The 13,835-nt window shown below is 33.7% G+C and overlaps 1 protein-coding gene across 1 annotated transcript in view; it reads left to right on the forward strand.

Moving 5' to 3' along the window:
* Positions 1–1,271, forward strand: part of LOC121116128 (potassium channel subfamily K member 18) — an 84,088-nt gene extending 82,817 nt beyond the window's left edge. The window contains exon 2 of the mRNA XM_040710357.2: positions 72–1,271. Within this exon, the coding sequence (XP_040566291.1) occupies positions 72–784 (713 nt within the window). The 3' untranslated portion in view covers positions 785–1,271. The remainder of the gene's footprint in view (positions 1–71) is intronic.
* The last annotated feature ends 12,564 nt before the right edge of the window (positions 1,272–13,835 follow it).

Genomic DNA, 13,835 nt, shown 5'->3' on the forward strand with positions numbered 1-13,835 from the left:
AATTAAAATGATTATGCATTAAATATTATGTTATTCATATTTGACATTATTTTCTTTTTTTTTTTCTCCAGGATATGGACACATAGCACCAAAGACTTCCTTAGGAAAGTTGATAACAATTCTCTACGCTATAGTGGGCATGCCTCTTTTTCTCCTCTACCTCTCCAACATTGGTGATATCATGGCAAAGAGCTTCAAATGGACATATTACCATTGTTGTAAATGCAAAAAGGGCTCACCTCCAGCCCCACCACCTCCTCCAGCACCTCATCGATCCATATCAGAAGAAGATTCCATATGTTCCTATACTCTCCACGATGACGACGATCCCGAATTGAGTGTCTTTCATCCTCCTCCATCCACTATTTTTGTGCCGCCTCTCAACCCTAACAAAAGCTCCAACAGCGATCCTCTGGCCAATGTCACCGTCCCCATCAGTATGTGCCTCTTTGCAATGGTGGCCTATATTTGCGGTGGAGCACTTTTATTCGGGGAATGGGAAGAATGGGGATTCTTGGACGGATCCTACTTTTGTTTCATTACTCTCAGTACCATTGGATTTGGGGATATAGTACCTGGAGACTCTATTACGGATGATCTACCCGGAGACGGGGATGAAATCCGTGTTCTGGGAGGAGTTGTGAATACCAAATTTATATTTTGTTTCATGTATATCCTTCTGGGGATGGCTGTCATTGCCATGTGCTTTAATCTCATGCAGGAAAAAGTTGTACAGGGTGTTCGGACACTTGGAAAGAAAATCGGGATCATTAAGGAGGACTGAAAGGAATTTCCCTACTTTTTTTTTACTCCTCCAATTATCCCAAGAAAATTGTATTCGTGGAACGTGAACTCCTTTCTCCCTCCCTTTTTGTTTTGACCAACTATTAGTCTATTAAAACAACCCTCTAATGATTGTTCTTAGGAATTCAAAGAGCTTTACAATGATTAAGTATTGCTCTGACCCCGTAAAATACAATAAATAGATCCAGCAATAAAAATTTCCCCCAATAATTCAAGTACCTCTGGTATTCGAATAACTATTATACTATTTAAAAACATAGGTAGTAGTAAGTTGGTCAACGAAAAGGAAGATAGAAAAAGAGTAACCATACCATGTATAAAGTATTCCTTCCATTATCATCTGGTGGCAAGTCATACAACACCACATCTCTCTTACTGGGCCACTGCCAAATTTTGTAATAACTTTAAAAAAAACTTTAAAATCAAAAAAATAAATAAATATTCTCTCAAGAAACTTATCTCTCAAACTGATTGTTATTGACATTTCATTCTAGCATCAATGAATTGATTAGGTATGGCATGGCACTAAACATACACAATATGCTTTATGCACACATAAAGTATGTAGTCACACTATTCAGGCATACATATGCATGTATGCATCAAAATAAAACAATAACTAATTCAATTATAAGAAAAGATTGAATTCATGATTACTCAATTTGGTTTAAAGATTAAATTAAACAATGCATTTTCCTTGATTACTTTGCATAGTTAAAGGGCTTCAACAGTATGTCATGGCTTCTCAAGTTTTGAGGTATATGCACTAAAACATCGATGGTATTCTCCTCTTTGATACCATTTTGACACTTTGCCGATACATATTATAGGGGAACAACACTCATTTGTAAGAATTCAAGCCAATAAAAGAATTTATCTTTGAGCGCAGAATCCAAAACTGAGCTCAGTTTTTCTTTCAGTTATCTGAATTCTGAAATGTTTTAATAAGTGTCGCATTTCATCATTTTTCACGCTAAAAATGTGAATATATCGAGTTTAGAACAGGATAGAGAATCATTAAACAAAAACTATTAAACATAAAAATACTATTACATACGTTTTATTAATCCTACTTTTAATTTTGGATTCTACGTTAGCAGATAAATTCAATTACTGTCTTCAATTCACTGTACAAAATTCCCTCCACCTAATTATTCACTTGTGTTATCTAATAGTCTATCCCTACCTTTAGAAAAATAGTTTTTTATTAATCCCTAGAAGTAATATCCAGTATTCCTTTGAGGTATTAGGTGTCGATGAACAGACAAATGATGTTTTAATAATAAATAAAATATCTCCCCCCAACAAATCCTTGGTGTTACTTTCCTGTTTTACCTGGAAATACTCATTCTTACCTACTCACTCAATAACAATAGCCTAAGAAAAAAGAAAATAATAATATGATAAGTAAAATTTTCTGAGCGTTTTTCGCTAATTGTCTTTAGCGAGTTATATCTCACGATTAATACATTGGATAAAAAAAGTAAATTTAGAGTTGTGTATTTGGTAAAACCAGTTTTATGTTAGAGTGTTCCAAAATGTAAGTAAAGAGAAAATTTGATACATTCTTCGGTAGTATCCCTACGACCAAGATGAAAAGTAGAGGAAACGGCCAAAACAATTAGTGCTATTTATGGTGTAATACAGTGTCGAATGTAACAGCAATGCCGTGACTCCAAGAAGTCCGTTCTGGTTATATGAACGTGACCACTAATTTCATTTTCCAGGAACTGAAGATTAGCTAGAAAACCATCTGGAACCATCTAAATCGGAAAATCCTAACTACATATGTTAATTTTATTGTCGAAGTAAATCGAAAAAACACTCAGTACTTTTTACTTCACCAATTATGACTGGATGGAACTACTTTAGCTGCCTGCTAAACTTCATCTCAAGTCACATTTAATACTTTTTAATTTTATATAAAGTACTTCCCTGTTTTTGCACTTTTTATATTAGTTAAAATATACAACTACGAGATTTCGTTTATTTTATATACTGCTCTTTATATATCATACTCCCTTTTTTTGTTTATTTATTGGTATATTATATACATCAGGGAGCACTATATATAGTGCACCATGTTACTGTTTTATATAAAGGTAGCGGGGATCAAATTCTCGCCTAAATATTTTTCTTCAAAAAACAACACAAAATATACATTTTTTAACTTTTTTATTGAAAATCAAAACTATGACGAGCATATAGGTATAGAGTACCCATTCATTCGATATAATCACCGTTGGCATCAATAACGGCCTCTAAACCGGCCGCAGGCTCTTCTGACCATCTCATTTTCCATGTTGCCGAATACTTCCTTCCATCAGGCTGGCCTTGGTGCTATGAGGATGTCTGTTGGTATGTCTCTCGCCATAGGGTCATCCTCAACCATTTTCTTCACCTTGTCGACAAAGTCGGCGTCCCTGACCTTCTTGTCGGCGCCCTCCTCCTTGGGTGCTCTCTTTATGGTGGCATCAACATCCCAGGTGTCCTCTAGCTTCTTACGGATACGCTGAACAGTCCGTAAATTCACTGCTACGGTTGAAGCAATCGTTGATTTCACCTCCATTATTAACCCATGCCATGACTACGGCGGATCTCGAAAGCTCCTTGTTACGTATTTAATATTTCCTTACATGTTCTTAACTTCTTGTATATTCGTCTATGTATTATAAGTACTGTGTTTTACGTATTATAAATAGTCCTGTATTGTGTAAATAAATTAGAGTATAGTTAGAATACACATGATCTTATAAACAGTGTTACACTATTCCTCCACGTGAATTCTTCTCCTCATGTCTCTCGGTCATCCTGGATCTCTCCACCTTATAAATAAGTTTGTGTCTCTCCCTCGTCAAGACGCAACACTCCTCGTTCCACTTATAGCTCTTTATCTCCTCATATGATGACGGCATGATGTTAACTGAACTACGTATCGTCAGCTGACAATAATAGCTTCCCTATTTGGTAACCGGTTTTTTATTTGATAATATCGTCTTCAAGTTATCAAGGTTTAAAGGAGGCGACAATTTGATCGCCGCTCCCTGTACATATATATATATACTTTGCTTTATTATTTATAAAGATGTGAACATTACTTTTGGACAAAGTTTCGGAGCCATCGACTTTTTAATCATTCCTAAAGCAGTTTATACTACTTACACGGCGCTGGTGTCATTTTTTAACCCTGATTGTTAATTATTTAAACATATACTCAGACATAACCAGTGATTAAAATATTTTGTTCAACCGGTATGCTAAAAGAATTCCAAAAATTAACGTGGTTAAATGCAAGTAGCTATGACATGAAGAAAACATACACTAGCAATTGTATGGTAAGGAGTTACTCCGATGTCTAATTCTACTCCTAATGAATAAGGACTTACACTAACATAAATCATTCAATGTAAATTTACATGATATTTTGTAAAGAGTGTGTTTACCTAAAACTCAGCCAAGTTGCTTTCTAGAGGTTAAAGTAGTCTGTGGTTCATTCTGTCATTCCAAAAAAGTTCTGAAGCAGTTACTATATTTCTTTCATTCTTGAGGAGAGAACATCCAAGTATTGAGTTACTACATGTACGCTTGCGTGTGAAAAAGGGCGAGTAATACTTATGATTTCTTGAGTAGTTATCTTTTATATTGTTATAACAAACTGTTCATCGACATCTAAAAGTTCAACTGTTTATCAAAAAAAAAAAAAAAAAAAGGACCCTCGTATTTGACTAAAAAATAATGATTTATTAGAGTGCTCCCCAAAAAACATATCCATGATTTGAAAGCAATTTAATTTTTGGACCATAGTCTCATCGCGGATATATATCTAAAATGTCGTTCCAAATCGTTTAAGAAAACGTCACTTACCACCAAATAGAAGAAAACAAATGTTGAGCTGAGGGAAATAGAAAGTATTCGTAGACACAAATAGTTGATAGAAAGATGTAAAAAAAAAAAAATTCTAATGGGGATTTTTTACAATACTATCATCAAGGAAACTTCAAAATGGCTGACTTTCAGTATGGTGACGTCTCAAGAAAACCTAATGTCATTAGAATATGATTAGACACTAATGAAAGCAGAGGACAAACACAGTAGATTTATTATGTAACTCTCTTTCTATTTATTCTGACGTCATTGGGAACCTTGTTTGTCTAATTGTAATTCATGAAAAGTAAAAAAAAGAAATTACTTTAAATATTGCTAGACATTACACGCATTTAACCATATCCAACCTCATAATGATGAATTTATTACAATTAAATATATATAAATTGGTAAATCCATTCTTATTAAATCCTTGATTTACAATGAATGGTACACTATTATGTTTTCCTAAATTAATGGTAAGTGATTTTTAAGGATGCTATTTGAGTCCCAGAAACTAATTGAAATAAATACATCAAAACTTTGTCAAAAATGTTTTTTATTTATTAATAATTTTTTACAAGTTGTACAAGGATATATATGGACTTACAGAATCATTTTTTTGAAGCTACCATTGGCCTTGATATAGTGTCGGAACCGCGAGCAGGCCTTGGTGAGGACAACCATGGGAAGGTTGCTGAAAACGGCTTTGATCCTCATGATGAGGTCGTTTCAAAATGGAATTTGGGCAAGTTTGTTGTCCCACATATTTTAAAAAGGTACGGAGACGTCTTGGAATCCACGCCGGGAGTGACAACTGCTCCAACTCTGGGACTCAGTGAGACGTTCGTTCGCAAGGTTAGAAGGGAATTTGAGGCCTATAAGGGTGACGTTGAGGTAGGAGCAGTGTGACCTGACGTCAAATGGCTTCTATACAATTCTGACGACTTCATCTTGCTGGGCTTTAGGCCTCCAAACTCCAAACCCTGAAACCGATTGATTTTTTTGTGTGTGATGAAATCAAACAACAATCCACCCAAACCAATTGCCAAACTATTGCTAATGAAACAGTTTATTTCTGTTTGTTACAAACATTTTTAAATTAGATGTTATCCTTTTAAAACTGGTGAAAAATACATTTTGATACCAAAATGATGTCTTTAGCTTTCTTTTTTTGGAAGTTATGACCAATTTATCTTTGGAGTTTCTTTCTTTCTTTTCTCTACTGTGTATGTTATAACCTACATCAAAATATGTGATCAAATATGATATTTCAATAAAACAACACATCTTTCTTTAACATCAAGATAATTGAATGAAACGTTCAGAAAATACAGAATACAGTATTGTCCACAAAATGTTATTTTAAATACCTCCAATGGTGAAAAATTTATAATAATCAGCCAAATTACATTCATATCATAAAAATGGAAGGGTATAATGCCGGATTAATATTTATAAGGTTTTCATCAATGAATTAGAAAAAATCTTCACAAAATGCTAAATAAATAAATGGTTTAACGTCCATCATATCTTTTATATCATCCATTATACTGTATATAGGTAATTTGAATGCTATCTTGAGATGAGTATTTTTTCATCAAATGGTGCGATTAAAAAATGCAACGTATTGAAAAAATGTATTTACTGGAAAAAAAGATTTAGAATTTTTTTACGTTATATATAAATAATGTCAAATTGATGTCCCCCATTTATGTAATGAAAATCGAAGATTTCTATGGGATTCTAAAACACTTCTAGACTTTCACATCGTAAATCGGCATTAGGTAACAACCATACCAATTGATTCAATTTTTTTTCCAACTGATGCAGGTTTAAAAACATATCTAACAAAAAATATTACCTGTTTAATGCCTGCGTTTGCCCAAGAGAGCGCGCCAAAGTGGTGGCACAGATAGCCTGCACTGCCTGTATTTTGGGGTTTCCGTTATTCGCTAGTGTTATATTCCTGTATTTAGGTCCCAATGACGCCTTCAGTTATGCTCATAGATTTTCAGTGGGAACATAAAATCCTTGTTGACTAATCTTATCATATACCATTGATGGTACCCCTCTGTGGGCTATCTAGTACTGCCGAAATAAATAGTGATTTAATATCAGAAAGCTTTTTGCATGACATGGGCGTGAAATTTTAGACATATTTGATGGACGTGTTTACTATTGTACAAATCCATTTCCATCCCACGCCTTCTCTTCTCTTCCAACGGGGATCTTAATTCCATTAACATACTATTTAGACATGAAACAAAAAGGTAAAAAAAAAAACAACCAACTCCTTGGTTCTAACACTTATGAGGCCATAAATATAAGTTTTAAAATCAAAGTAAGTTCATAACTATCAACAGATCCTTAGAGACACTTTTTGTACGGATAGGAAAATCCCTTGTTTATAAAATACATATATAATATATCCATAAATATAATCTCACTCAACAAAAAGTCCTGTCATAAACAACAAGAAAACCCCCTTTCAAATCTCAGAACAATTTTTCTCCCTTTCTCTTTCATAAAAACTTGCTCACATTGATGAATATAACTTGTGAGATCCTTAACTCACAACTTCCACTTTTTAGTAGAGGTACTGAGGGTTGTGTCAGTCCATATTTATTCGGTCCTTTCCAGTCTTAGGACCGATCAATCTGTCTTTGGACCCGGTCTTTCGGACTGTCAGTAATAGAACTGATTAAAAATATTCGAAAGAAAATTGAGTATCGTCATCAAGGACCGAACTTTAAAATTCTTATAGCTGCTACGCAGGACTGAACTGGAAGGGACTGCCATGTTCAGTCCTAAATAGGGACCGCCGCAAGACTATAGATACTCATCCGATATGTGAAACATTTAATTTTGGTTGTAAATTGAGACAGTATTGACAAATCGTGTATACAGAGTCTCTATTTTACGACCAAAATTGATTTTCTCCTACGCTAATCATCAAATTTTAATTAAAATAAATGGCAAATTAAAGCTGATTAAAAATTAAATGATTATTCAATATAATCGCCTTTGGGGTAAATAAACGTCTCGATTCGACTTCGGGAACGGGAGCAAGTCAAAAAGGAAAATCTGTATCAAAATACCAAAGTCAATTAGTTTGTTAAAAATATAATAAAATTCATTTCGCAATGTTGAATTGAAATTACGGCAAGACATTAAAAATAACAAACCAACCAAAAGCATATAATGGACTAAATAGGGTTGTTAATTAAAAAAAAAAATCCTTAAAATCTTATTGTATTTGAATGAGAGAATTGGGAAGTATTTTATCTCTCTTCCATCCATCGTCCAAGAATCGTCGTTTCCCAAGGAAGGTATTTTCAGGGAAAAGCTGTATATCTTGCTGTAGCCGTTCGTATGATGTTATCTTCTGTGCAATAAGAGCTTTTGCATTGAGAATGTCAAACTCTTTTGCGTTAGCTCCGATGTTTTAGATTATGTGTTATAAAACGTTTTACAATGCTGACCGCATGGCATGCCACAAACGCATGGACTTTCGAAGTAAAGATTTTGCCACAGTCTTGCACAGATGCCATGGTCATGGTTTGATACAGTCAGCAAAGATCTTGTGTTGGGTAGTAAACTTCCTTCCGTCATTGATTTTGCTAAGGACCCAACGTAGACTAAGTAATGCTAGGTATTTTTTGCATTTCCTATCAAGTTCGATACTGTTGTAGACTCTAGAGCCTGGACATTTTTAGATTCCCCGGCTTCGACAACTTATGCTCATTCAGAGATCGTAAAAGAGGGTATCTGAATCTACCTTCAAGAAAAGGTACATGTTGTTGTTTTTCGTTTCAGGAAAAACTTTTTCCTGATGACACTATCTTCTAGATCTTTTGGGGCTGGTAGAAAAACTTTTCCCTAAGATTTTTTAAAATCATATTAATCATGATATGGCTATCATAAACTGGAACGCAATTCCAAAGGATTTTTTGAACTGCACCCCAAACTTAGGATATCTTGGAAGTGGTATCGTTCGTCAAGCCCTACCCAAACATTATCCACCAATAGATCTGACTATGAGTTATAGTTTGGCGCTATTAAATGTCTGGATTTCTTATTGGATTTATTCAAAGTACTAATGTAAATTTTAGTAATAACAATAGAAAGTTTTGTAATACCATCTCCATGCTGACTTTTCGGTCTTTTAATATCATGATCTTTCTTCTTCAATATTTGTTCTTTCGCCTATAAAAAGTCAAGATGTGACTTTGTACAGAACCCTAGGTATCAAGAGTCGTGTTGTACAGATCTATTCCTTTTTTGGAAATCGAATGATCTCAATTTACATAATCTTGGAGGAACAACTGAACAAATGCCTTCCAGTTTTTTTCATCCTCACCGTCTCTATTCCGAACGATACCTAAGATCTCAATCTTTATTTTTATTATACAGGAGGAAACTCTTCGACCTTTAGAGGAGTTCCAAAGTCCAATCGGTAAGATGGCAGTTTTTTTTCTGTTGATAGAAAGGCCCAAAACCTTCTTAAACCTTTCAATACAACATCAATTCTTTTCACAAGCTCTGGCTCAGAATTATCTTCTATTGTTAAAGTGACATCGTGACTGTAGAGATTTATCACGTGACTCGATCCTGCTAGCTTACTACCAAATCCAGCAAATTTTCTTGAAACAAACCTGACCAGGCCCTCGACTGTAGCAACGAAAAGCAGTGGGACTGAAGAACAGTCCTGCCAACATACCACTTTAATTGATATAGTTGATTTTCCATTACATAATAATGTTCATGCTGGATTAAAAAAACTTCCTGGGTAGGAGCTTAATAATAGGTCTTAATATTTGTTCGTGTGTAATAGAATCGAACACTTTAAGGAAGTCAATCGCAATTACAGCTCCAAATGTTTCCCTTTCTGCAACCGAGTCAATACAAGCACGAATATTTCGAGGGACATCATATATTTTACTCATCTTTAAAAATTCCTTTCTTCCACTTTTTCAGCCATAACCCCGGACATAATTTTGTATGAGTTGTTGAGTTCCGTAATGGGTCAAGCGGGAGGACCTGTTGGCATGTCGCTCAACTGTGTTTCAGCCTAGAAACTCAATACTCCAACTAAGTAAAAAAAAAAAAACAACAACAACTGACAAACATCTCGACATTTTCTTTGCATTGTGGCATTCATAATTACCTCCAGACTCTTAGTTCCTCATTGAGAAACAAAGTCCTTCCTGCGCGTGCACAGCTGTTGCATGCATTCAAAGCTTGTTGTTAAACAACAGCTGCATTTTGTTCATTGTATTGAAGACATTGCAATCTTAGCAGTAAATAGCTTTAAAAAAAAGGCTAAATATATTTGAACATTTATGACAACGTTACTTTTATTGTGGTTGCAAAATTTTCTCCAAAGGTATATAGAAAATACACTCAAAATCTGTAGATAATTAGTCCATTCTTCCCAAATGTAGAACTGTTGTGGGATAATATTATGCAAAAAAATTCAGGTCTGAGACTGCCCACCGGCTAAAACACATTTATTACGGTTTTTTAAGCCGCAGAGATAATTGGAATTGACCATTAAAATCTTCAACTTTGTTTCAAAAACATAATTTCGATAAAAACCTGCAAAAAATAAATTTTAATTGATAAAAATATTGCAGAATAATACAAGTTAATGAACTATTATGCTATTTTCATTACAAATCCTATAAAATGTGATTAATTACACAAAAAGTAAGTAAAATGAAGGATCTGTTTTAAAAGATTTCAATTGCTTTATATACTCCTATATATTTTCAATAGCTGGAAATGAATATTTATTTAATGGAGAAACTACCTTGAAAATTAGAAAAGGAAAAACAGTTGTAGCGTGTGCTCTTTCTTCTTTTTCGTTCATTATTTCCTCTTTATATCATAAATTCATTTCCTCCTCCCAAAATTATATAACAAGTAGCTTATATTAACAAAGGTCTTAACTCAGTCATATCATATGTATTGCTCACGCCTTCTCCTCGCCCTCTTACACAAATCCAGGTCATAAATCAGGAGCACCATACGTCTCTTTCCCACCTTCTCCTTCCGCTTATTTTTTCATTACAAGCTACTCAACTCCAATTATAGCCAATGTTAAAGAATAAACCTTCAATTTCAACTACAAAAAATTCCCTATAAAAAATAAATGGTCAAATTTTCTTATACAATATTTAAAAAAACAATAAAAAAGCATTATATTTTTGTATAATATTTGGGTCCACGACTTTTTTAGTTTAATCATTTCATGACTTTTTTTGGAAAATACTTTTTTGAATGACTTTGATAATTCCGTCGAGTCCTAAAAACTACACTGTGGAGTCTTGGATTCCAAGGAGCTCCGTTTGGGAATAACTGATCTATGGTTAAAGTAAGCACCTACATGTGAATGCTCTCTTGGGAGGCGAATCTAGTAACATTGAGGATTTATGGTAGAACTAGGGGGTAAGCATTTGTTTACCTAAGAGTAGCAATATGGATGGGCATACTATAAAATTTAAATAATTGGTTCCTAACCAATTCAATTCATCAACTATTTTAATCGCAATTTTGAATAATAACCAAATACTTGGGACCGAAATAACAAAGACCGAGCTCATCAACAAGTACAAAAATTCTTGTTTTCCCCAATATATAGTTTTTTATAAATTATTACCTAAAAACCCGCAGTATGAGGGGAATATACCCGCAATACGTGAAACTGCGTGATGGGGAGACCTCTTGTATTTGTAGCCTTGGGGGTACGCCTGGAATGTAGGCGCACAATAATGACTGCACGGCGTTCCTACTCGGAGGAAATCTCAAAGTGTCTGCATTTTTTCTTATACCATTTTGTCAACTGAATCTGAGGAGCACACGTTAATAAAGACAGGGTTACCAAGATATTGTGGTCTACACTTGTTTTGCTGATTATAAATCTCCACCCTGTATGTGTTTTTATCCTTTTCGTTGTTGACAAGGGAGGATAATCGAAGGATGTTTGATGGACTCACTTTGAAAAGGATATCGGGAACCACCCATATTTTTAATTATTGTTATTATAAATATTACTTTTCTTTTTGGTGAAATTTATATTTATTTTTAATTTAATCCCTCGAGCAGAATATTCCACATAGAACTCTATGCATTTATAATATAAATATATTTATTTAGTAACAGAGATAGTTACATAAATATAATGAATTTAGGGGAAATTGATATAATAATTCCTGCATATTAACTTCCCTTAACGTAATTCTTCCCCTCCCCCCCGCCCCCCTCCTGGCACATAATCATTTTTATGGTAAGGTCACTAAAAAAACTAACTGTAGTAAAGTTTGAGACCTCTCAAGTTAATGTTGCTGTAGCCTAAGCAATTTAATTAAGAATTTAAAAAAGATTTTTGCTTCAAAATTGCCCTTTTATAAATAGGGCAGGGGCATTAAACTCAAATTCAATTTCAGTTCTACTTTTCGGATGCAAGAGGACTTTTCAAGCACTCTGTAAAAAATAATTTTTAATTTTGGACTAAAAAATCAACCTATCCCAAAATAATCGCAAATATTACAATTAGTTGCAAAATGAGAATCGGAGGCTTTTTCCGAAATGGGTCTTGAGAAAAAAGGGTCTCATATCCGATTCTCCTATTCGGATTCTGATGAATTTCTTTTCTTAGTTATGAAAAACTAATTATGCAATATTTATAAAAAGATTTGACTTCAGGCTTGTAATTTTATAAAATATCTTAATAAAGTATAATGCTCGATATTGAGAAGAAAAAAATTGAACAAAAACTGAGGGTAAATAACCAACGTTCAAAACAAATTTGCATGGTGCAGCAATTGTTTTATTTATTTATATATATATATATTTCACACCTATATCACTGGTAAATGATTATTGGAGAATGATACAACATATATACATATAATCAATAATGTACACATAAAATAATGAAATTCCGTTAAAACAAATAAAAAACCACACTAGGAATAATATAATATTTGAAAAATACAATTAATATATTCGAGGTTTTGACGATTTCTAGAAATGTTCCGAAAAAATACTTGGTAAAATAAAAAAAAATATTCGTATAAAATGCAAAGTAAATAAACACAGTCATTACTTTTCCCGGCTAAGGACTTGTTTAAAAATAAATTTACCCACTGCGACCTGGGCCACTTTTCTTGAGATTTAGCATACAACCTTTTTCGCCAGAATTGTCTGACACTTTGCAACTGTTTTAGACGCTATCCTCAAAGCAACAGCTTGGCTGTCAGGGAAGAAGCTGTTTAGTAATTCGTGCTTGGTCGGTGCTCTTTTAATATTTTGGACAATACCCACTGGTAGGACTCCTACCGCTTCCTATATTCTTTTGCACTCCCTGAAGTGGTGCTCTAATGTTTACGCCACATTACTGTGACAAAAATTATTTTAATGCAATAAGTTTTTTATATGTAATGCATCTTGTCTCATATCTCGTACCTAACATTTCTAAAAGTCTAGGAACTTTTTTGTTGTTCCGGCTTACCCGTTCAACTCGCTAATAACGCTATAACATTGGTCGACCTAGGTACAAGTGAGCCTGTATACTAATTACGCTATAACCAGTGATTGTTGGTCATAAGTAAAAATAGGATAAGATGTAAAATACTAATGGGAACCCAACACTTGCAGGTATGAAAAAATTACCTAATTTTTATGGGATTAAGAAAATACAACTCAAATCCAATTTTTGGTATGTTGAAATACTTTATTACCTATATTTAGCATTGATTTTTATGGAATCAAGAAAATACAACTCAAATCCAATTTTTAATATGTTGAAATAATCTATTACCTATATTTTGCATTCAATTGGTCAATTTTTGTCGGAGCATCCAGCAATGTAAAGCTATGCCTCGATGTTCTCACGGGAGCACAAGTGATTTTCTGAACATTTTTAGCTTCAAGACCAAGAAGCTTAAAACTGATAAAATTCATGGGAGATGTTTTTTGGAATACTGATTCAGAAAATCAAGTAAAAATTATAAAATTTCAAATTCTTAGCATGTTTTAGGAGATGATTTTGGAGTTATATGAATGTTTGAGTATGAGTCCAATGTCTCTCCAGCTTTTTTTTTTTGTCTGATATTAAAATTTGAACTCTTAACTTTCTTTGTGTAAAAAATCAAAATTTT

This window comes from Lepeophtheirus salmonis, chromosome 4 (genome assembly GCF_016086655.4).
Source record: "Lepeophtheirus salmonis chromosome 4, UVic_Lsal_1.4, whole genome shotgun sequence".
NCBI classification, from domain to species: Eukaryota; Metazoa; Arthropoda; class Copepoda; order Siphonostomatoida; family Caligidae; genus Lepeophtheirus; species Lepeophtheirus salmonis.